The sequence below is a fragment of the Bison bison genome, unplaced genomic scaffold (assembly GCF_000754665.1).
Source record: "Bison bison bison isolate TAMUID 2011002044 unplaced genomic scaffold, Bison_UMD1.0 scf7180017864472, whole genome shotgun sequence".
NCBI classification, from domain to species: domain Eukaryota; kingdom Metazoa; phylum Chordata; class Mammalia; order Artiodactyla; family Bovidae; genus Bison; species Bison bison.
In genome coordinates this window covers 10,508,598-10,531,684 of record NW_011495033.1, presented here as the reverse complement: position 1 = coordinate 10,531,684, position 23,087 = coordinate 10,508,598, and the positions used below count along the sequence as shown (strand labels likewise).

The window sequence follows — 23,087 nt, the reverse complement described above, 5'->3', positions numbered from 1 at the left end:
GGCTTCCAGGAGGAGCCGCTCCCCTTCATTTTGTAGATATTCAAAGGAAGCTTCCTATGCAGGAAAGAAAATCACCATCAACATTAATGTTTTATAGGGTTGGCCAAAAAATTTGTTTGGGTTTTGGCCAACCCAACTAGTCATAAGGCTGTTATGTAGATATTATTTATCTTTCTTCCTGGGGTCAACCCAAAGACCACAGGCAGCAGGGGCTAGCAAGGGTCAGATAAAGAGTTCCCAGCAGCCCTTCCTCCTGCCTGTTCGGTACCATTTTCTTACAATAAGTGGAGATCCTGGGCACCCCCAGAGCTGCAACCCTAGTAGGGTCACAACTGCCAGACAGAGCAGCGTAGAAAGGAAATCTGTTTAGAGAGGAAAAGTTGCAGAAAGGTTATGGCTATGGGATGCAGGAACAAGTCACAGACCAGCTGTGTACAGAAACTATCCCCACTTTTAGACAGGTTTACCATGGAGTCGTCTCTAACTTTTCATTTTATCCTCTATCATCATCCAAACTTCCCTGTGGTTTTTCTGTTCGCATGCTTTTCCTTTTCTCAAGCAAGTACTATCATGCTTCCATTTCCAAGAAAAATCAAATGAAAGGGGAAAAAAAGCCCTTAATTGCACGGAATATTTACCTCTGTGAGAGAAGTGACTCTTAGGCTTCTGGTGCATATTGGACAATAGGATGAAAGAGAACAAGAGCCTTGATTCAGGAGGAAAACCTGATTTTGAATCATGGCTGTGTCTCTGTCCCTTCCCTCAGAGATAACTTTCCATTAAAGTACAGCACCCAGGGTCTTCTCTGGTGGCCCAGAGGTTAGGACTCTGTGCTTCCACTACAGTGGGCATAGGTTCGATCCCTGGTCAGGGAACTGACATACTGCAAGCCGAGTGGCATAGCACCCCTGCCCAAGAAAAAAAGAGAAGAAAGTACAGCACCCACCTTGGTGACCAGATCAGAATGCCTGATGATTGCACGAACAAAGAACCTGTAGTCTGTCACTTCTGTGCCCACTTCCACCTTGGCTGCCCCAAGATACAAGTGCATCTTGTGATTGGCACACGGGATGGCAGTAAGGTCAAAATTTCTCATCCGGTTCAGCTCTAACTGGAAAGCTAGGGCAGGCTCCAGGTGACGATAGATACGATCTTCCTCAAACTGAATACAAGAATTGGAGGAAAGAACAGCTTACAAGAGGCAGTTACAAAATTATATAATGAAATTGTATATAAAAGAAATGCTTAAAAAAGAAACATAAGCCATGTTGTGCCAAGGAACCAAAGGGGAAGAAAGAGGAGCTACATACAAGGAAACTGCGATACCTGACGTGAGATTAGGCACTAGAGGCCCTGTTTACTTTGTAAGCTTTCATCATTTATACTCTTACAACTGGTGATGCTCTCCATTAAAAACAAACAAAACCCCCCACCTAGTCCCTCAGAACTCCTCTAGCATTTAAAGCCTTCATAGCTCATTTTTTTTTATACAATTAACCAAACTAATTCACATTACTATCTATTTCACATACCAGTGTTTTAGTTTTATCCAACTAATCTAAAACACGTATGGGCAGGATCCATGTCTCATACTCTTACCATTTCTGGCAGACTGAAAAAGGACACAGGAAAACAAATGTTATATAATACTGAAAAATAGGTATTTGGCTATGGAATATCCTGTATCCATGCATAATTATTCATATTTCTTTTTTAAAGTTGCATTTACATTTACTGTATGTTTTGCTGAAGCCAGATATGTTTAGAGTACATCTCCATAGAGTAAATGGAGAGAGAAAGCCAAAAACATAAGCTAGTAATAAGAAGAAACCAATGTGGTCTGAAATTCTATATTTTAAAATTGAAAAATGCACATAAACAAGCCTTGATAAATGAACTGTCTGTGGGTGACGAGAATAATCCAATAACTATAGTAGTCCTTTCATATTACATCATTAGGATTATCCTAACGGATGATTTTGAAAGTTATCACTGTCTTCGGTAGGTCAGGACATTACAGTGTTTCCTGAACCAAACTCTTTTGGAAGGGAACTTTGTTTAGTTCGAAGATATATGTAAGACAAAGGGAAGTATAAGTTCAATTAGAGAAAGAAGATGGTAAGAACATATGGCACAGATATACTACTCTTGGGCTTTTAAGGAAAAAACAAAGATTAAAAAAAAGAAAAAAAAAGAGGAAAAAAATCAGTCCTTACCTTATCCCTTGCTCGGAACGTGAAAAATTTAGGAAATTCTCTCTGCATTAAAGAAGGAGGGAAAATGTGTCAGTCTTTCATAGATATGACTCTTTGGGGATAAACACATGGTAGAGAAACAGTCAAGCATCCAGAAGACAGTTGCCTAGAAAACACGATCCTTACCTAAGCTTAGTCTGGAGAAAATGAATGATTCTCTGGGTAACCGTCACTTTGACCCCACTTACAAATTTGAGAACCACCACGATACTAACCCGACTAACAGCTACCCTCTTCTGGGGTGAAAAATGGTATTTTTTTCATCTCCCAAGTGGAAAACGTCTTCTTGGCTGCTACCCATGGCAGAAACTGGCACATAAGACCAACTTATACTGCAGCACTGCAATAGAAGTTACTGGATTGATTTCCCAAGTTTCTCCTTAAGAGACTCAAAGTGTAAACTCACCAGAGAACATAGCATCCCCAATCCACGCTTTTTTTCCCCCTCATTCCCTCTCAAGTTAATAATTTCAAAGGTTTAAACAATAACATTTCAAGACAAAGAAAAGTGTGAGATATTACTTTGGTCAGTAGCCCTCTATGTCTAGGAAAGAACAGGGTGGAGCTAGTGAACATGCAATCATTAGGTCTTACTGCTCTTTTGCAGGGCATTACCCAAGAAAGCAACCAATTTACTAGAACCTTATTAATTAACAAAGATGAATTCAATTAGCAGAGTCCATTAGTTTCTGAAATTTAACTTATTAACACCAAATACCCCTGTTTCTCGGATGGGAAACTCTACTGGCAGTGTTGGAATCAAGTCATTACTATTTGCCTCCATAGGAGGTTTCATTAAGGCATCTTCTTCATTATGAGTGCAATGTAATCAAACACTTATGGGTACAAGGCACAGAGACCAGGACTAGCTGCCTAAATACCCATCAATGAACTTCAGGAACCATGAAGGAAACATGAACTGAAAGCCTTGCGGGTGGCAGGTGCTCTCATGTGCTGACCGTCGAATGTTCTCAACAACCTCTCTGGAAGAGTACTGCTTTTTTTTTTTCCAAGTAAGTTTTTATTGTTGTATAGTTGCTATGCAATATTGTGTTAGTTTCCACTGTGTGGCAGTGAATCAGTTGTACATATACATATATCCCCTCTTTTTTGGAATTCCTTTCCATTCAGTTCAGCACAGAGCACTGAGGAGAGTTCCCTGTGCTACAGAGTAGGTTCTCACATAGTATCGTTAGTGTGTATATGCCAATCCCAATTATTATGACCCCGGAACATGAACTTGGGTCTAAGGCTAGAGCCCATGCCATTTCATCTCTACCTAGCAAGTATAGGATGTTAACTATTTATTCTTCTTTTTAATCCAAATTCCTTATTTAGAGGACTTCTCTTTCAAGAGCCATGCTTGTTTTTGAGACAAAAACCAAAAACCCCAGAAACTGAAATTAAGGCTTTCAGGAAAAAAAGGAAAAAAAAAAAAAGGCAACATTCATGGTTCTTAAATTTATGGAAAACTTCTTGAATACCTTCCATAGGTCTTACACTTCACTTTAACTATAACTTGCTCAGTTAATAAATCTTTTTACATTTTCCTTGGCATTTTAACTGAAAAACAGCTTCTAGGAGCCTGTTTAGCAAGGCCAGCAAACCACTTGTCCAGGCGTGGGTCTTCAAAAGCCCTTTGAAAGTGGATTTTACACAGCACTGATCTTTTACTGATGATGTTTTGCCCTAAATAATTCTCTAATTCCCCTGAACGACAGTGAAGAGCATGGGGATGACTTCAAGGTTAAGCAGGAAGATGTTGAACTGAATTGTCGGTAGATTTCATGCTCCGGGCTTTATACAGTCTAGTTTTGGTTTTATTCTCAAGAGGTATGGCTTTCAGAGCATTAGCTAAAAAGTAACATGAGTCAAAAAAGAAGGGTAACAAAGTCCTTCCATGAGATTTTTCTGAAAGAAAAGTAAAGTAATGATACAATCTTTTAATCACATATTCTTCAATTCCTTCTTAACTTTAATTAATTTGTTAACCTAAAACAGTTACTTAGTATACCATTTACACAAAAGATGAGATGACATAAACAAATGTTCTTAAACTTTTGAGTAAATTTTTAGTTCCACAGTGAAGTCCTCACTAAGCACAAAGCATTTAGAATAGGAGATGGCACGAACTTCCATGCAATGGTAAACCAGGATTAATGAGCAATTCTCTAAGACAGGGAAAGACTTTTGTAGAAAATTGCTTTTTTTTTTTCACTCAAAAGTCACAGAAATACAGAAAACACAGAAAAGAAGAAATCCCAAAGTCTGATTATAGTTTTAGTAAATTCCTTCATCCTACCGCATCCTCATACAGCCAATTTTTCCACTAAGGCATTCAAGCTTACTCCATCACTAATGTAATTGCTTTCTAGGCATTCTACTAGTGTTATGGGCAAATATCATAATTGAATGTACACAAAGAAAAACCCTCTTAGTGTTCTGGTACCAAAAAACAAAAGAATGCAACATTTCTCTGGAAGAAATTATACCCCTGCTGTGTTCTAATCAGCCAACCATCATCAAGACAATCAAAATAATTTGCCTAAATTAGCCAATCAAGACACCCTGCAAATCAGAGAATGTGAAAACCTGCAACAGAAAACATCATAGCTGATTATGATACTAATAATCGTGTTAAAAACCTAATGAGATGAAGAAATTGGAAGCTTGCTGGTACAATTCTCTTTTACCTCAACATGCTGAGAACTAATTATATAGACTGTAATTAAAACAAAAACTCAAACCAAACCTTCTGAAAAACTAATAGTTGATCCACTAGCAAACAGAACTGCCAATTTTTCTAGCTTTATTGAGATATAATTGACATATCAATTTTTTTTTTTTTAAAGAAATGAACTACTAACCACGATAACTGTTTTCGATAGTGGGCTCTTCAGGCGAAAACAATCCAAAACACTTAAAGTGGGAGTCACTCACATAAAAATCAGTAAAACTGCAATTATCTCCTAGGTGATTTACAGCAGAATTTTTAAAAATCTCATGAAATCTTACAAATAAGAAACAAAAGGAAACTACAGGTGGAAATCTGATTTAGAATCTCATCATGGTTTCTGGACCTCATGCTCTGTTTGGGCAGCCAAGTATAAGAAAAGATCTGAGAAACACGCATTTTAGCATCCTTAACAAAACTTTGCTGGAAAAAAAATATGCAAAGCTTCTTAAAGTATACTACGTATGTTAGAATTAAATAGCATCTTCTGCTGCACTTTTTGGAATTCTAGATCTGAATGTGCGTGATACAAACAGAGACTTAGTACTCCATAAAACTGGAGAACAGCAACTTAATATAGAAATTCAGAGAGTCTTCTTTTGCTTTCAAGGCCTCAATTTTTTTTTTTAATATGAAGAAGATATTTACAAGGATAGACTTGCTTTTCCTCAAACTTTCTGTTTAAATACCAATGTTAAGCATTGATAGTCAAAGTCCCATTATGGGTATTTGCTTTAATTAAATGGTTATGGAAACAGACTCAAACACCAAGACGCCTTAATGTTGGTAACTACTGCCTGCTCAGAAGAATGGTCTCCATGTCGAGCCAAGACACTTAGGCATCAGCAGACATTCTGGTGGACAGATCTCCGGGGACTGTGTTGATAGAACAATACTGGAAATAATTCCAGCCTTTGCTGCCATGTGAATAAACACCTAATATCCACACTCTCCAGGAACCTCCACCCGGCAATGTTCTGGTCCTGAAGCAGCCCAAGAGACGACGACTATGAACAGCATGGCTGCCTCCTTCCACACCAGCCATGTTGTTCTTGAACCTAACGCGGTAACCTTCCTCCTCTCCTTGCCCCCTCCTGCGCACGTCTCCTCTTCTACTCAATAATATAGGGATTTCACAGTGTAGAGCAGGGGAGGCTACATACATAACAGTGGATTACCAGGAAGCCACAGAGATCAAGGGATTCATCACTAACGTCCCGGAAAGCTTCCTCTTTTTCACACTACACTAACTAGGGGGCAAGCGCACGTCGGATGACACGACAGAGGCCAAGCGTCCTTCAAGCCGCCACCAGCGGAGGATCTCGGAGCAGCACCATGACGGTGAGCCCCAGATGCGTACAACTCCTGCCAGGGCTTCCTGGCTATGGCAGATCCTGGCCAGAGTTCAGTAATAGTCACCCTTGCCTGCTGCATAATTGCTAATCATGTCTGAGGGGCCTAACATAAAAACACCCCAACTCCTCTGCCACCCAATTCTTCAGGGCAAATCCAGTCCATACCCGAACCTTCATGTTCTCTGCACCCTAAAGCAACGCTTACTACACTTATGACAGATCAAGTCACTTGATAATTTAACTGATTTCCCACTTCTTGCCACTATAAATGGAAACTGGACAATGAATGATTGGGAAGACCACCTGCTGGGCTCATTTCCAAGCAGATCTTGCTTATACATGTCTCTATTCAACTGAAATCGGGAAATATTAAGAGAGCAGGGAGAAAAAAAAATGTTTCAAAGCTGTTAGGTGTTTTCTAGGACAAGATGTAGATTCAATGATAAGAAAGTGTCCCCCAAAAATGTCCGTGACAATTAATTGCTTTGGCCTTTAAAAAAAAATTCAGTGGAGGGTTTTATCACAGAATGCTGATTATAGAAAACCAGTTAGTGTGCAATAGACATGAAGACTGTAAGGAAAAGGGAAAACAATTTTACAAATTCAGTATTACTCCTCAGAATAATATATACTCCAAAGTCAGTGATGAAAGAACAAATCAGATAAGCACTTAAGAACCTAGCCCGATACTTTTTCTAAATCCAGGGCCTGGCTCTGGCATGTCTACCTGAGTTCTGATCAGCATCTACCAGCCACAGTATTTATTCGCAGATTCTCATACTCTATCCCAAAGTATCAATTTTATTCTCTAAGCTCCTGATTTTTCTTCCTAAAGCCCCAGGGTTCTCTTTAAGCTCCTCATACTTCTCCACTGCCTCCTGTCTCCTATCTACAGTTATTGATTGATATATATCTGCACTCTGCTTGATTTCCTGACATCAGTAACACAGGGGAATTGTGGAGTCCACAACATTTCCTAAAGCATTTCAGAAAATCCTAGCTCTTTAGCCTGCAGGCTAGGCTCTCCTGTTTCTCTATAGACTAGACCAACAAGGTGAACTGTGAAATGGAAAACAGAACGGCAAGTGTTAGAGACCTAACAAACAAAGGGGTGGTAAAAGCCACCCACACACAGGTCTTTGGGTTTAGAAGTCCTTTCCAGCATCCCAAATGTTACATTCACTATAAACAAGTGAGCAGGACTTGAAAACTAACTTAATTATCTTGATTGCTAAAAACAAAATAAAATTCTCATCAGAAACATTAAGACTTTGTAAATATCCTTTGGAATCTTACTTCACCATATCAGGAGGAATTTTTAAAGAAATATTTTGACTACATTCAGCCCTTTGAGAAAATGACATCCTGCCTGCAAACTGGATTTTTGACCTCTCTGCTATAATGATACTCAGTATGCTCATACACAAATACACCACGGTTCAGATACCAGGCTATTTAGTGAGTTCTCCTTATTCACATTTTTCAATAAAAATTTTAAACTCATAAATATTAATAGTTAATTTGGTTACATGGGAGAACCAGCAACTTAATTTTTATTTATTTCCTCCTCGTAGAATTAACATAAGACAAAAACACTAACTTGGGCTCTGTTAAGGCATTTTAAATAATAAATGATTGTTCCTCAGAATTGGCAGATCTCAATAATAGAATCTGAATCCATCTTCAGTAGAAGTCAAGACCTCAAGTACGAGTGGCAGTCTTTGATTACTGATTCGCTGTGTGCGCAGAAGAAATTACTAGTTAGCGCCTGCTTCTACTTTATTCATTTGGATAAATGCATGTGCTCACTCTTAACTATTTCTCAGAGATACACTGAGAATTCATTATATGGGGAAAAAAGTGGGGGGAACCTTTTAGTCTGAATACTCTGTAAAAGACCTGAATATCCATTCTAATACTTTTTCAAAGTAGAGGGACCAAATATCAGACCAGGCCTTCTAAAAATAACCAGCAGCTAACAGATAAAACAGTAAGTGATCTTTCATCATGGTTTCTCTTACTTACATGAAATCTCTGATCCACTTCATAGTTGACTTGTTTCCTGAAATCCTTTCAAATGAAAGACAGAAAGGAAGGGGAAAAAAAGCAGAAGGCAATTAGAAATAAAATTTAAAAAGAATTGAGTAAAAGGAGATGACAAACTAATGCTTTTCTTGATTAAATTTATACTGAAACAGTTATTTCTTTACATAAATTCTACAAGTAAGCATATGATTATCATTCCATTTTTCACTTTTAAAGTTCTAGCAGCAGCGTAAGAAATATTACAGAGGTACATAGTTCACATGCCAATACCTTTTGTGCAACCAGGAAAGTAAGGCGTCGGATCCCATGTTCAACCAGGGTAGCTTTCTACAAACAAACATGTAAAAATAGAAGATACATGAGACCACCATTCATCCTAAATGTTAGCCTATTCAGTCCTCAGAAGGCCCTGATTGGGCTAAGCGTTCTTTTTGGATATCTATATCTTGACTCGGCACCTTCACCCTTGCAAATAAATAAGTCTCAACCTGGCTCCTGGGAATGAGTCTTACAGAATAGGTTTTATATATTGATCTGGATGAAATGGGAAGAGAACTATGTGGAGGAGAAAGGGTCATATGGGGTCATCTAACTTCTCTAAGGACTCATACATATCAAGGTAGACAGTAACACACTTTCTGCTTATAGAAATTGCACTGTTTGACATGTATTGAAATGTGAAGAACAATACTGATACAGAAGCTAAATGAAATCAGTACAGGAAAAATACGAAACTTCCACAAAACAGAAAACTTAAGTCCTAAACTGTTGTTTAGACTATAGACATCACCTACCATCTGATACAGCATTCCTGGAATTCAACCTAACAAATTCTAACCTTATCAATTCTAAAACATTTCCTCCTTATTTTATATGGAGGCATTTTTTAAAGGATTCTGTTTAAAAGTTGTTAAAAACAATGTCTAATGGGCATTTAAATTCAGTGATTATTCATATTTCTGCTTGGCATAGGCAAGCAGTATATTAGAAGTCAATAGGGACTTCCTTGGAGGTCAGTGGTTAAGACTCCACACTCCCAAAACAGGGGCATGGGTTTGATCCCTGGTTGGTGTACTAAGATCCCACATGCCTCATGTGTGTGTGTAAGACATTCAGTTGTGTTCGACTCTTTGCAACCCCAAGGACTACAGCCTGCCAGGTTCCTCTGTCCATGGTTTTTCTCCAGGCAAGAATACTGGAGTGGGTTGCTGTTCCCTTCTTCAGGGGATCTTTGCAACCCAGGGATTGAACCCGGGTCTCCTGCATTGCAGGCAGCTTCTTTAGTCTGAGCCACCAGGGAAACCCTACATGCCTCAAGGCATGGCCTAAAAAATAAATAAATAATAAAAATAAGACGATATGGGCTGGGGTGGGAGGGGGGAGGGAGGCTCAAGAGGGAGAGGACATATGTGTACCTATGGCTGATCTATGTTGATGTATGGCAGAAACCAATACTGTAATTATCCTTCAATTAAAAATAAATAAAATGACAAAAACACCATGGTAAAAAAAAAAATGTTAAAAAAAAAAAAAGAAGTCAACAGAGACTAGCAGTTTCAAAACAGTTCCTTCTGTGAGTCTGGGGCCTTGGGCTTTAAGCCTTCCTATATTCTGTCCTGCTCACTCATCTCAAAAGGCAGAGAGAAAGAAACAGATGAATGAACTAAGTAAAAGACATGCTCTTACAGGTCCCTAATAAAGAGGGGCTACCCGGCAACAAGCAGAAAAGCAATCCCACTTGTTGGATGATCTGACAACATACATGAATAACACCAATAGAAAAAAACTATGCCGACTTTCACGACTCACATCCGGACTTTACTTTGATCATACACTTGGCTTAACTCTGAGAGATATATTCATAAACCAATTCTTAACTTTCTTGATACTATATATATTTTAAATCCAAACTGGCTTCCCCCTATAAATAAGCATATCCCTGGGCCATTCCCTCTTATTTTTCCATTTTTTATTATGGCAATTTTTAGTAACAAAACTAATCAACAGCATAAGCAAAAGTAGAAAAAATTAATTTCCTAATAATAAATTCCTAGATCAGATATAAATAAATTTTGGTTTAACTACATTTAAAAATGATTGGTACGGGCATCATACTCACTAGTGTAAATAAGCAAGTGTTGATACTACAATAATAAAAGAAAGGGAAGAAGGAAGGGAAAAAGGGAGGAAGGGATGGAGGGAGAAGGGGAGGGAGAAGAGGGAGGAATAATAAGGTGGGGTGGGGCAGTGGTGGCTCTCTGATTCTGTATGCCAACGTATAGAAACATTTCTTCTGTCACTAACAAAGAATTCCACTACAGCCAACTCCTTCGAAGATAAGCATCAATAGCTATGTTCCGGCAAGGGAAGAAAATAACTTTAATAATGCCATGATTTAAAATCAAAATTGTTATTGCTTTAAAAATTCCACAAGTGGCTAACAATAACAGCAGAGCAACAGGATTCTGATTACATTGTAATAATGCGGGGCTCACAGCAAGTCCACAGCTATTACCCAGCGATTAGGCGTCAGCACCTGGAGAAACTCCATTTACACTGACTGCTTCAATCTCCTCCACAAGTCATTTACAAATATATGATCCTAATTTCTATGAGAGAAAAAAAGACATGCTGGGACTAGAAGATTATTTGGACAATTTGGATCAACCTATTTGATAGTTTAATGTGTGCTTAAAAAAAAAAAAAATTTCTAAACTGCTAGAAGCATGATTATGAAGTGAAAAACAAAACTAGTTATCACTTCATCTTTTTAACTGTTTTTGTTTCCTTTTCTTTTTATATTTTTTTAAAAACAAGTAGGTGAAAATGTTTAATATTCCTGGGTAAGCACGGTACGTGACGCATAGCTTCTCGAGGCTTGGACTGTTGACACAGTCTACCCTTCCCTACTGAACAGCCACAGGCAAAGACTCTGGGTTTCTCTGTGCCTCAGTTTACAAGGCCAGTCAAGGAAAAAAGAAAATTTCTTATCATCACTTAATGTTACAAATAAACATAGTGAAAATGGAGAAACTGCCTCTGTAAATCAATGTGTGCTGACATACAATTGATCTGATTGTAATAAAAAGCCTAAGTGGAGGCTGAAACAATCAAATGTGGGGAATTAGTGCTCAAAACCTGGGAAGAAACTCTGATAGATTACTTCATCAAGCACCAACATCAGCAGCCAAGCACAATACTAGGACTCTCCCCGTCTCCTTGGTCACTGGTCTCAGGTTAATTTTATGCGATCACGCACAAGTCAAGGGCAAGACAGAAGGTAGATTTCTCCTCCGGAGAAAAATTCCCAGGCACAGCCTCCGACTTTGACTTCTCTGGAAGGACCTTTCCTCACTACAGCCCCACATTCCAGTTCACATGCTGTGAAAGCATCGTGGGGAAAATGCTAGGACACAGGTTAAGCACAAAATTACCATCTTTTCCTCGGTTTGACCATTAGCATGGCAGGATGTGAGCACCTGTGGCACTAAATGTTTACACTGTGGGACTTTTAAAAATCTCTCGGATATCACTGATGGTCCAGTGGTTAAGATGCCATGTTTCCAATGCAGTGGATGTGGGTTCAATCCCTGGTTGGGGAACTAAGATCCCACATGCCACAAGGTGTGGCCAAAAAAGAAAAAATCTATTAAGTTCTTTATGACAAGCACTACGGGCTAGATGCTTTCCGTTCAAAGAGCACACACTGTGATGAAGGGCAGCTGAGGAAGGGTACACTGGCATCTATCATACAGCACAGACGATCATTTTGAACATTAGACTACAAGCATCTGAATGTATTATTTATTAAAGTGCCTAGATCTGTGCCCCCTAGAGCTGGTATCAAAGCCTTAAATTCTAGTTTTTTTTTCTCTATCACCTACCAACTGGTGATTAAAGGGCTTTAACCTCTTTGAGCTTGAGCTTTTCCCCACATGTATAGCTGGAATAATTCCTGATTAACCCCATGGGATTGTAGTAAGGTGTTAATAAGTTAAAAAATTTACACAGGTGGTCTTTCAAAATTAAAAGTATTATTATTGTTAATCAATTTATACTGACCAACTAGAAAGCCAAGGGAGGAAAACACATCTTAGTTAAGGCTACACAGAGAAGCCCTCATAAAAGAGGGAAAATTGGAGACAGTTCTTAAAACAAGCAGGATTTAGATAGAAAGGGGGAGGGGGAGACAGGAAGGAGAGAAGGAAGAAGGAAGAAAAGTAGAAAACATTCCAGATAAGGGGCAGCTGAAGAGAGCAAGCAGACAAGGTGGATGAGACAAAGACCTGGGTCTTTTCACGGAACAGCAAAGGCTAGACTGTGGGCCTTCATTAATAGGCTAATGTTAAACAGTAAGGCAAGGAGGTGCCCGGAACGTCAGAGAGAATCACTGTCGAGTGCAAGGGGGCACCTGGACATCTGTCTTTGTGCCCATCAGCAAAATGGAGACTCTCTGGAGGGGATGCGTGAGGATCAGAAGTAAACCTGTCACAATGTCTCAGTGAGGTGAGGAGGGGTCTAAACTAGAGAGATGGTAGTGGGAATTAAAAACTGAAAAGAAGGGGGCTGGAAGCGAAGGGAGGAAGGAATGGGCAGGGAGGGAGGGGTAGAATAAGGGACTGCAAACAAGAGAAAGAAGGCAATGATTTCTGAATGACTGGGCACAAAGGGTTTGGTTACTTGAGGTTATTTTTGTTCCTGTTTAGTTTTTTGGTGGCGGATGTGGGAATCAGAAGATGTGAAGGAAAATGATGGAATTCAGGCCTCGACTATGGAGCGTGATGTCAACACAAGATATCCAAGTGACATAAAACTGAAAGGAGGATGGAACTATAACTGATATTTTCAGGGCTCAGAGGGAAAGACATAGAGGGAGCATGAGGGGAGCTTGGGCCTAGACATATTAAGTCTTGGGCCTAGACTTAACATGATGACATGTTAAGTCATCAAAGGAAATTCAGCAGGTGAAGTTCAAGACTGGAACTCTGGAAAAGATCCAGCAATATACTTCTCTTCCTTAAAACATTTTGAATATTTAAGTTCTATACTTCTTGACATAAAAAAGATATGTATTTCACACTATTAAATCACTTTGGAATTTTACCCCTAGAGGCAGAATTATGTCAAAGACACAGCCATTATCAGTGATAAGGCCTTATAAGTAGCAATTGAGAAAAGGGTGGATATGTCACACAGGCTGCAGGAAAGGGGCCATCACCAGTGTCCACACACACGAAGACTTACGTTTTGCTGGGTAAACTCTCGGAACATAGCTGCTAGACTGTCATCCTCGATGTCACAGTCTGTTTTGATAGCCACATTCAAAATGTGAATTGGTTCATCCCTGGGGACCTGTAACCCAAGAATATGACACAAAGCACTCAGGAGGTTAGCTAATACGGGGGCAGAGAAAAGTTACAGTACTTGGTAGGATACTAGGAAAAGAGACATGCCCCCTCTTCCCAGAATATTTTTGGGTTGCCCACTTGTATGAATAAGAAAATGAAACCACTGCCCAACACCCACAATGGAGACTAAAAACACCTAACTTTTAAACAAAACGGTGGCAAAGGCATAATTAGAGGTGGCCCCAAATCTTAACTTGCTATGAACTTGAAGACCACTGTCTCAACCTTTTCACCAATAAAATGGGAATGAAACCATCTGCAACATTTCTTCACATAATGTAAAGGAAAAGGAGGAAAAGAAGCTATCTGAACATATTCCCATGTAATGTATTTCCTAACAATTTGTCAAACAGAGGAAACATCGAACCATTATGGGAAAATAACCTGGTAGGGAAAAACCAGGACCAAGTGCTTACTGAGAAATGGAAAGAAGGGTTTAATAAAAGGACAAAATTTTAAACAAAATGCCTATTTGCTTCTACTATCTCAAGCCCACCATTCATTGAAGTTACAAAAGCACTGCTCTGCAAATATACAAGCCATCTATGATTAAGAGTTAAAGCAACCAAAGCTCAAGTCTTTGAAGCAATATTCAGAGACCCAGAGGCAGCTGCAGAGCATACAGCCAAGTTCATTCTACACTATGGATTCCATGCTTAATACAGTTATTTTTGTTTTTAGGTTAAAATTTATCTTCTACCTGTTTCCAAAAATACTTAAATGAGGTATATATAATTAAATAATAATAATAAAGAGAGTACACAGGGGACTTCCCTGGTGGTTCAGTGGTTTAGAATCCATCTTGCAATGCAGGGAACATGGGTTTGATCCCTGGTCAGGGAACTAAGATCCTGATGCTGGGAGGGATCGGGGGCAGGAGGAGAAGGGGACGACAGAGGATGAGATGGCTGGATGGCATCACCGACTCGATGGACGTGAGTTTGAGTGAACTCCGGGAGATGGTGATGGACAGGGAAGCCTGGCGTGCTAAGATTCATGGGGTCGCAAAGAGTCGGACACGACTGAGCGACTGAACTGAACTGAACTGAACTGAGGCCTCAGAGCAACTAAGCCTATGTGCCACAACTAAGACCCGCTGCAGCCAAATAAATAAAAAATCTAAATAAATAAATGTTTAAAAGAGAGAGAGTATACAGTACAAGTTCTGAATCTGAAGAGGCAAAGCATTCTTCCAAAAGGGACACCGTACCTTGTCTTCGTCATACAGAGACGTGTGACCTGCCTCAGGGAATGTCGGGCTTTGGGGTGGGGAATCACAGAAGCAGCCCATCACTTCATCAAAGATCCTAAAAAATACCAAATACCAAAGAAACATCCACCATGAAAAGGGGCAGAAACCCGAAGCGGCAGGAAGACGAACGCTGCCACGGCCAGCTCTGTCTGAAAGAACCATCTGTCCTACCCCGTGCTCAGCAGTCAACTGAACAGAATCACCAGTGGCTAGAGAGGACGTGCAGAATTTCTACCATGTGGCAGAAATTAGGAGGATGGATGGCTTAAACTTTAATAAACCATATATAAATCCTATTTAAAAAAAAAAAAACAATCTCAAGCTTTTCTGTTGTGTTTTTTGTTTGTTTTTCATATGTAAGCTACGAGCATTGCTGTCATCATCGGTCTTAAAGTAACAGAAAGAGCCTAGGACTAGGGCAGTGACAGACCAATGTAATTACCCCTCCCCCTAGGGTAATGCATCAGTATACATCAAGAGATAGATGCTGAATGCATTTAACCAAAAGATGTATCGTCTCTGGTGGGGCTCACTCTAGTGTTGTGTTTAATTTCTCCTGACATTTCACTCATCACAGAGCAGACAGCTTCTTCTACTAGCTATTGAGGAAAAGATGGTTTTTGTTTGTTCCTTTTTTTCTGACCAGACCCATACAACAAGTAGAGGCTTGTAGGGTCTGCACGGGAGGGTGGAAAGGAAGGACAGATACCTCTCCCGGGGCATGTAACAGTGAGGGCTACATCTCCTTAGCGGGCTCGTGGCTAATCCGGGAGCCTCTATTCACTCCGCAGAAATCTGAGATGCCTTACCTGACAAAATCTTCAAAGGTCCGAAAAGAGACCATCCCGCCCATCCGCTGACACGGCGGAGTGAACGCGTTGTCCAGCAGCACGTCGCTGACACTGGCTACGTGAGTCATGCCGTAGTGGTTGAGGTTGGAGGAGAAGGACATTCTAAATGGTAATTCAATCGAGTGCGTTAGACAAGGAGGGTAGGAGCAAGGACTGGCAGAGCCTCAACAGAGAAAAGGAGCTGGGAGAGAGGTGAACCAGGGGCAGGTGGCAGGGAGCAAGTTTGGTTTTTGACCCACTATGGAGAAGCCCATGTTTCTAGGCTCACGGTAACCCTTGCCTTGGGATTTTCCCTCCACACAAACAACATTTTTACCACCCCGTAAATTTCTCCACGTAAAAACCTAACAAATAATAACATGGCGGTTTTCACACACTGACATCATGACATGTCTAGTGAATGAAGAGCACATAGGGGTGAAAAACCATCCTGCATCTTCCCCTTCCCCAAAACATCCTCTCTTTTAAAAGGAAGTAAGCCAGCCAAGTGAGTGGTAGCTAGGCAACACTGGAGGTATTTTTCTCTAGGAACTGTAATAGATTAAGGATTCACAGATAGATATCCACATGTAGAACAACAACTCTAAGTCATCTGGAATGGTTTAGTGAATCATTATTAAAACACACACACACACACAAAAACCCATGTTTCATCAAAGAGAAGCAAGTCGTAGTCTATAAAAGGAACTTTACTGAGGTATCTATCTTTTCCTTTACTGGGCTGATGGGAAGAGTAGTCATAAGGATCATAGCTCCTCCCTTTTTGAAAGAGAAACAGTTTTGCCAAATTGCCTTTTTTATATTTAAACATTTCTATACCAAAGTAAGCATATCGTCAGTAAAAGCCCTTAATTCATCCCAGCAGAGTACAAAAGGGCAGAGCATGCGTCTCAAAGTATGTGTAAGCAGGACCAACGTGTATATGGAGATGCTGAAAGGGGATGGATCTGTTCAATCTAAAAACGTAATGAATCTGGATGTTCCTTGATGTGCTGCAGCAGTGTGTACTGACAGGCACTGCTGGACAGTGTGGTGATGCCCAGCAATCAGGACAGCCTCTCAGGAAGGACCACTCTAAAGGGTGCCTCCAGGACTTGCCCGACACATGTTACCGGCATACTGAGCGGAAGCAAGTTCAGAGCATGGCAATGGCACCTGAACTCTGGGAGCTGCTCAAAAATCTCCAAATGCACCACCTGCAGTATTGCAGGGCACAAGACGCCAGCAAGGTGGACTCCAGATATGGGTATATATTGTTGCAAATACTCTGTTGCAAATGTAATATACTCTGTTGCAATTATAAATGGCAACGGAATTTTTTATAAATGGGACTGTTGCTCACACAGACTATAGAGACTGACACTCCAGGTTTTTATTCCCTTGGCAGACGACCATGAAAAAGTACTTCATCTTCTGACAGTACCAGGGACTAGAAGGTAGAGTGCGAGAGGAAACCATTGATACCATGAATGAAACAGACAGACGAAGCACATGGCAAGCAAGTCTTACACATGGTGCTCACTAGAAACCGGGATTCAGAGCTGTATAAACTCAGAAATGCTATCATCCTCTTTTCTAGGATCACCAAATGTATTTAGTAAAGGAGCAAGTTTGTGAGGCATTGTATCTTTTCTACCTGCCTGGTGTTAGACAGGAAAGAGAGTCCAGATAACCCTTAAAGGGAACTCCTGAAGTTGCTAACAGGTTGTGTTTGCGGCAAGCATGGGGTTAAGCATCTTTATCGCTCAACTGAGACCCCATGGGAAAAATACCCACATTTCTGTTTCCCCTGGTACTACGCTCTTAGGCCAGGACAGCTAAAGGCAGGCAGGAATGAAGCAAGCCTACCCTCCAAGAGCAGACGAGGGGACCAAACAGAAGCACTCCCTTTCCTCTCCCCATCCAAACTGGAGGCTATAAAAGCTATAACCAGTTTTGATTACTTAATATTTAAAGGGAGAGGCACAAAATAAACACAAGTCTATACACATTTCAGTGTACAGTTGGTCATCTACAAAGAGCTCAACACCAACTTTAGCACTTGGTGGATTCCAATCAGAATTACTTTCCTCTCAAACTTGCATTGTGTTGCCTTGCTGGGTTCAGGAGCAGAAGGAACTCAACGTATTAGAAGTACCACTCTGTGTTCTATCAGTCTGGAAACGTCTTCACAGGGCTACACACATCAAAACTGTAGGTACACTCTTCCAGTGTTAAACTCATTACAGGTCTGAGATAAAACTTGACTTGCATAGCATCGTTAACACTTTAGAAAAACAGCTAACAAACTGATAAAACATGAGATCAGCTATTTCTGCCTGTGAGTTCCTCAAAAAGGAGGCGCACATTAGAGAAACTAAAAAATTGAAAAACTGAGGAACAGTTTGCCAGGATAGGAGTGACCATAAGGGTTTCTCCTCTGAAAGCCCCAAACTAGACAGAGAACTTAGCAAAAGAAAATGTTTACAGCAAAGCTGAACATCGGACAGGTGATTCATTCCCCTATTGTCCACAGCTAGACAGGAGCTGTTCATACTTTTTGAGTGTTGCTTTTTGAATGGCTGGAGAAAAGCTGAAAACATGTTTTCCAAACACAAAGTATAGTTTAGTATATCCAGAGGGGAGCTCAGGACCTCCGAGCAGAAAGATAACATATTAGCTTGTCAAATGAAGTGTTATTTTTTTCTCCTGGTTTCACTAAGTTACAAAAAAAGATGCTTTTAATTGGAAAAAAACTAAATATACGGTACCTGTTTAGCGTGGGGATGTTCCCTCTGTAATTAAACAACCACAGTTAGTTACCAAGAGGTTAGGGAAAGCCACAATAAAAGAACTGTCAGAGCAGATACAGACCCGTCGTGAGGAGTCCCAGTGTGGCGGCTCTGGCCTTCAGCAGACATAGTTAAGTGCTCATTACGCTTCTACCCGCTGGGTGCCTCCAAAGAGGCTGACCTACCTTACCACAGCAGCTGTTGATGGAAAGGGTCAAAGTGTATTTTCCACTTTTTTTTTAATAGCTCTATTACCAAAAATAATGCAGAGTAAAGATAAAAGACAGGCTCATGAAAATTAATTGAAGCTGTATAATATGGTATATTATCTTAAGCTTCAACATGAGGTATAATTCTTGACAAGATTCTGAGAGCATCTTACTTGCTCCTGTTTTACTAAAAATGCCATAAGGAGGTTCAGCGAAGTTGACGCCACAGCCTTTCCCACATTAACTGATCTTCTAGGATGTGTGAGGAACCTAAAAACTCTCCTCTAAATTAGAGAAAAGACACCAGGAATCTGGGTTCCCAAGTACCTTTTCTAGTTCTCTCACCCCACTCCTGTAGAGTGGCCGGGGTGGGGCTGGGGGTGGTATAGGAAAGACAGGTATTCTGTGCTATAGGAGCTTAAAGCTAAAATTATGCAGGAAGGTGTTGATTAACAATTCCCTGATTAGACTAGTATAAACTGTTACAAACTAATATTTTTTAAACAAAATTAATTTAGGGCAATCTTGACATTTAAACATTTAAAATCTCTGGGCCTTCCGTGAATACAACCTTACCTAGATTTGGCAAGCCCTAGAATCTCCTGATAGAGAATGCTTCTGAATCATGAGAGGAACTCTAGGATAAGAATGGAAACTGTGAAGCAAGTCTCTTGCATTCTCTTTGGTCTTTACCACCAATGCTTTTCTCCCCCTTTAATTTGACATCAGTCATTTCCTCAACTGAAACAAACAAACAAATCAAAAAACCCCAAATAAAAGCCCTTATTTTCAATGGTAAAAGGGAAAAGTTACACTCACCACCTACAATTTAGGAGTCCTGTAAGGGGGTTGATTGGTTGATATTTTAACCTTCTAACACTCTTTTATCAGCATTTAATCATTGTTGGGGTTTTCTGGCACACAGAGGACTTAATGGGCAGAACAGAGTGGGTGGTGCTGATGATATGTGGGAAGGAGGAGAGAGGGAGGAAAATGATGCACTTTCCACGGCAGTGGAAGGAGCAGAATAGACTGAGCTGGCCATATAAATAAAGAGCGGTGACATATCACTGCACACAAACTGTATACCTCTCGTGATTTGTGAGTAGCAATGCTCTTTGCATCAAACCTGTATCACAGAGTGGATTCCTAAGGCAGCAAGAGCAACCTCTGAGTGCAAAAACCTGCACCTTTGCTCTTTGGATTCTTTCAGTCTCTCTTTGGGGGAATGGGTTTCATTTTACAAGAGGTCCTTCGTTACCATGCACTTGGTCCCCATCAGCAAACAACAAGCACTCGTGGGTTCTAGAGCAGAAGCAGAAAACTAATAGGAAATGCTAATGAGAATATAGGAAAGTCTTCCTTTTAAGATATAAAGGATTCTCAAGAAAAAGGCCACCTGCACAGGCTCTAAACAATAAACTTCAGTGCAGAGAGAAGGACCCTACAAACAAAGCATCTCAGGGTCCTTTGCATCCAGAGTTAGGGGATTCAGAAACCAGGGTAATCTCTCTCAACTGTTAACCAATTTCTTACACTAATAAAATGGTCTCACTGCTTCTGTGGCTCCACTCGAATCCCTTAGGGAGTCCTTCCCAGGATGAGGGCCAAGTTTTCAGCAGAAAAGCACCTGAATTGAAAAGAACGCCACCAACAAAAAGACAGCCCTTCTCTATCAGCAATCCGTTAGCTCGCACAGGGAGCCCCCTGCTGCTTTGTTATAGAATCAGGCACCACCTACACAGTATGGGGTAAGAACAAAACTCCCGACAGGTCGTCTATAAAGGACTGGCCTCAGATCGATCATGTAGGAGGTAAGTTTAGAGTCAGTTTATCCCCTTTGGTAGAATAAGAATCTGTGGGGCTGTTGGGGAGATAAGCAAGGAAGGTTAAACTCTCTACTACAAAGTAAATACTTAGCTGTGTCCATAACAATCATTTATACATTTTGTTACTCTATATAGGGGCTATTTGATCAATTTAAGAAAATGACCTATGTGGCACACTGCATACCACTGTGATATACCAGAAAGCTCGATCAGTGGTCTGCACATAAATCAACAACCAACATGGAGATCGTATATAAGTCAAATATTCCATTTATATAGCTGAAAATAAAATAAAATCTGCCACATTTCACTGCATACTCATCATGCAAAAATAAATTGCTCAATCTCTGACAGGGCAATCAATTGCATTCTCAAATACGAAAAAAAAAGAGTATAAATTCATTTGTAAGATATTTGCTGTTTAGGTCTTCAGAGAACTTAAGATGACGAATCTTCATTCACTATGTTGTGAAAAATATTAGAATCATTTTCCTTCCAGGAGATTAGCTCCATTTTACAGATGTGGTAACTGAGAAATCAAAGGGGATGTTTTCCAAGGTCACTGCTAAATAAAGTGTCATCAACCAGAATCCAGACCTGGCATTTTCTCACCTCAGCTCCAGAGGCTAGCATTCCACATCGATATAGACTAAATTTAAAGGAGGACAAGAGAAATCCTTTGAATGCTGAGATCCTCAGCATTAGGTCACCTCTGATTTTATTGATCTGCCTGCCTAGGATGGCTGGAGAGCCTGCTTCAATATGAATGCAAAGTCAGAGTTGCTGCCGGCTGGCTGAATCCTCTTTATTTAAGGAACACTGACTTCTCTGGCAGTCACAAGTTCTTGGAGCCTTTTACCATCCCTTCCAGCTGAATTTCATTTTGCTGAATTCGAGCTGGCCCTACATAAATCTAGTATCATATAAAAATGTTCCTGATTCTTCTGCCTTCTAACTTGTAGGGGAAAAAAGGGAGACCCTATAGGAAAATGATTGGGGATGCATGCAAACAAGCAGTGGTTATATCAAGCTGTGATTCAGAGCCAGGATAAGGAAAATCTTTTGAAATCAGGCAGCAAAGCAGAATCAGAAGAGGTCGGCTGGATAACCTACTAGTGGTTGCTAACAGCAGTACCATCGGAGAAAGAGCAATTTGACTGGCTGTGACCAGTGGTGGTCTCCTTGCGTGACTATGTTTCTGCAGAAGAGTCTGAATCAGGAGCTGTAAAACACATCTGAACCATGTATTTCTGTTGGCGTCTCCCTGACCACCTCCTTGCTGTTCAGATGCCCCAATTCCATGGCAGAGCTTTCATTTACAGTAAAATGAACACTGCTTCATTCATCTGCAGCCTCCTTCCAAGCCCCTTCTTTGCCCCGTGGGAAGGTTCTGCTCTTTCTGAAACGAGTCTGCCAACAGAGCTACAACACATTACTATTGCCTGCTGTATAATTAGCTACAAATCCACAGCACAAAATACAGGGATTTACAGGTGCCCAGGATTCCACTTTTCCTTCCCCCTGGAATCAGCTAGTCCTCCTTGACAAGAAGGGACCTTGGGCTACCTTAATGATATATTGAGTTTTAAACTCGACTCTCCAAGCTTACGAGTCTAGAGTGCCAAAATAAGGCAGCAGAGACCAGAAGCAGAGCCACTGATACCAGAAAGCACGATGGTAAGCACTTAAACCTGGTGAGAATCTTCCCTTCTGCCAGATGCTTGCATCTTATCAGCAGACTCCCTTGAATGAAGGAAGCAAGAGCTGTAGGGGTTTTATTTATTTATAGCTCATTCTGGCCTGCCAACTACGACCAAGCGCTCCCACTGCTAAAAAATGCTACAAATTGGACGGCTTCTGAGTCTCTGAGTACAAGCCAAAGAAGGGTTCTAATCTCTGGGTGTCAAAGATTACCAGGATTCTCAAGAATGGCAATGGGTCACTGATGAGTCCCATAGTAGGGGCCTCTGATTTCTAAACTTCCTCATAACCTCCTTCATGAAAAGAAGGTCCAGAGGCCACCCACCTACAGTGAAACTGAAGGTATCAAGAGCCTAAATACAGTTGTGACCGAAACGTGCTATCAGGAGAGAACACAGCCGATCTCTTCTGGATGTGAGACGAGAAGTGGAAAGTGTTTGAATGAAAACATTCTATCACAGGGGGCCAAGTTCACAAGGAGCAAATAGCAGAGAAAGTGCAGTGCAACTCAAGTTAACTTAAAACATGGATTTCCGTCTAAGAAATTGGTCCTCACCCATTATGTTTGTATAGAAATACACAACAAATTGTATTTCCGTCTTCTGATTCAACTGTGATGCTTCTTATCTGAATCACAGATGAAAAGTTTTAAAAAACGAACTGTGTTCACTAATAG

General features: G+C 40.5%; 1 protein-coding gene across 1 annotated transcript in view; it reads right to left on the bottom strand.

Annotated features, from left to right (window-relative positions):
• The window catches only part of ACACA (acetyl-CoA carboxylase alpha), a 288,539-nt gene that overhangs the window by 99,981 nt on the left and 165,471 nt on the right, over nucleotides 1-23,087 (bottom strand). Inside the window, 9 exon segments of the mRNA XM_010861548.1 lie at nucleotides 5-54; nucleotides 947-1,162; nucleotides 2,217-2,258; nucleotides 8,370-8,414; nucleotides 8,661-8,717; nucleotides 13,635-13,742; nucleotides 15,009-15,105; nucleotides 15,860-16,003; nucleotides 18,652-18,675. Coding sequence (XP_010859850.1) covers nucleotides 5-54; nucleotides 947-1,162; nucleotides 2,217-2,258; nucleotides 8,370-8,414; nucleotides 8,661-8,717; nucleotides 13,635-13,742; nucleotides 15,009-15,105; nucleotides 15,860-16,003; nucleotides 18,652-18,675 — 783 coding nt within the window.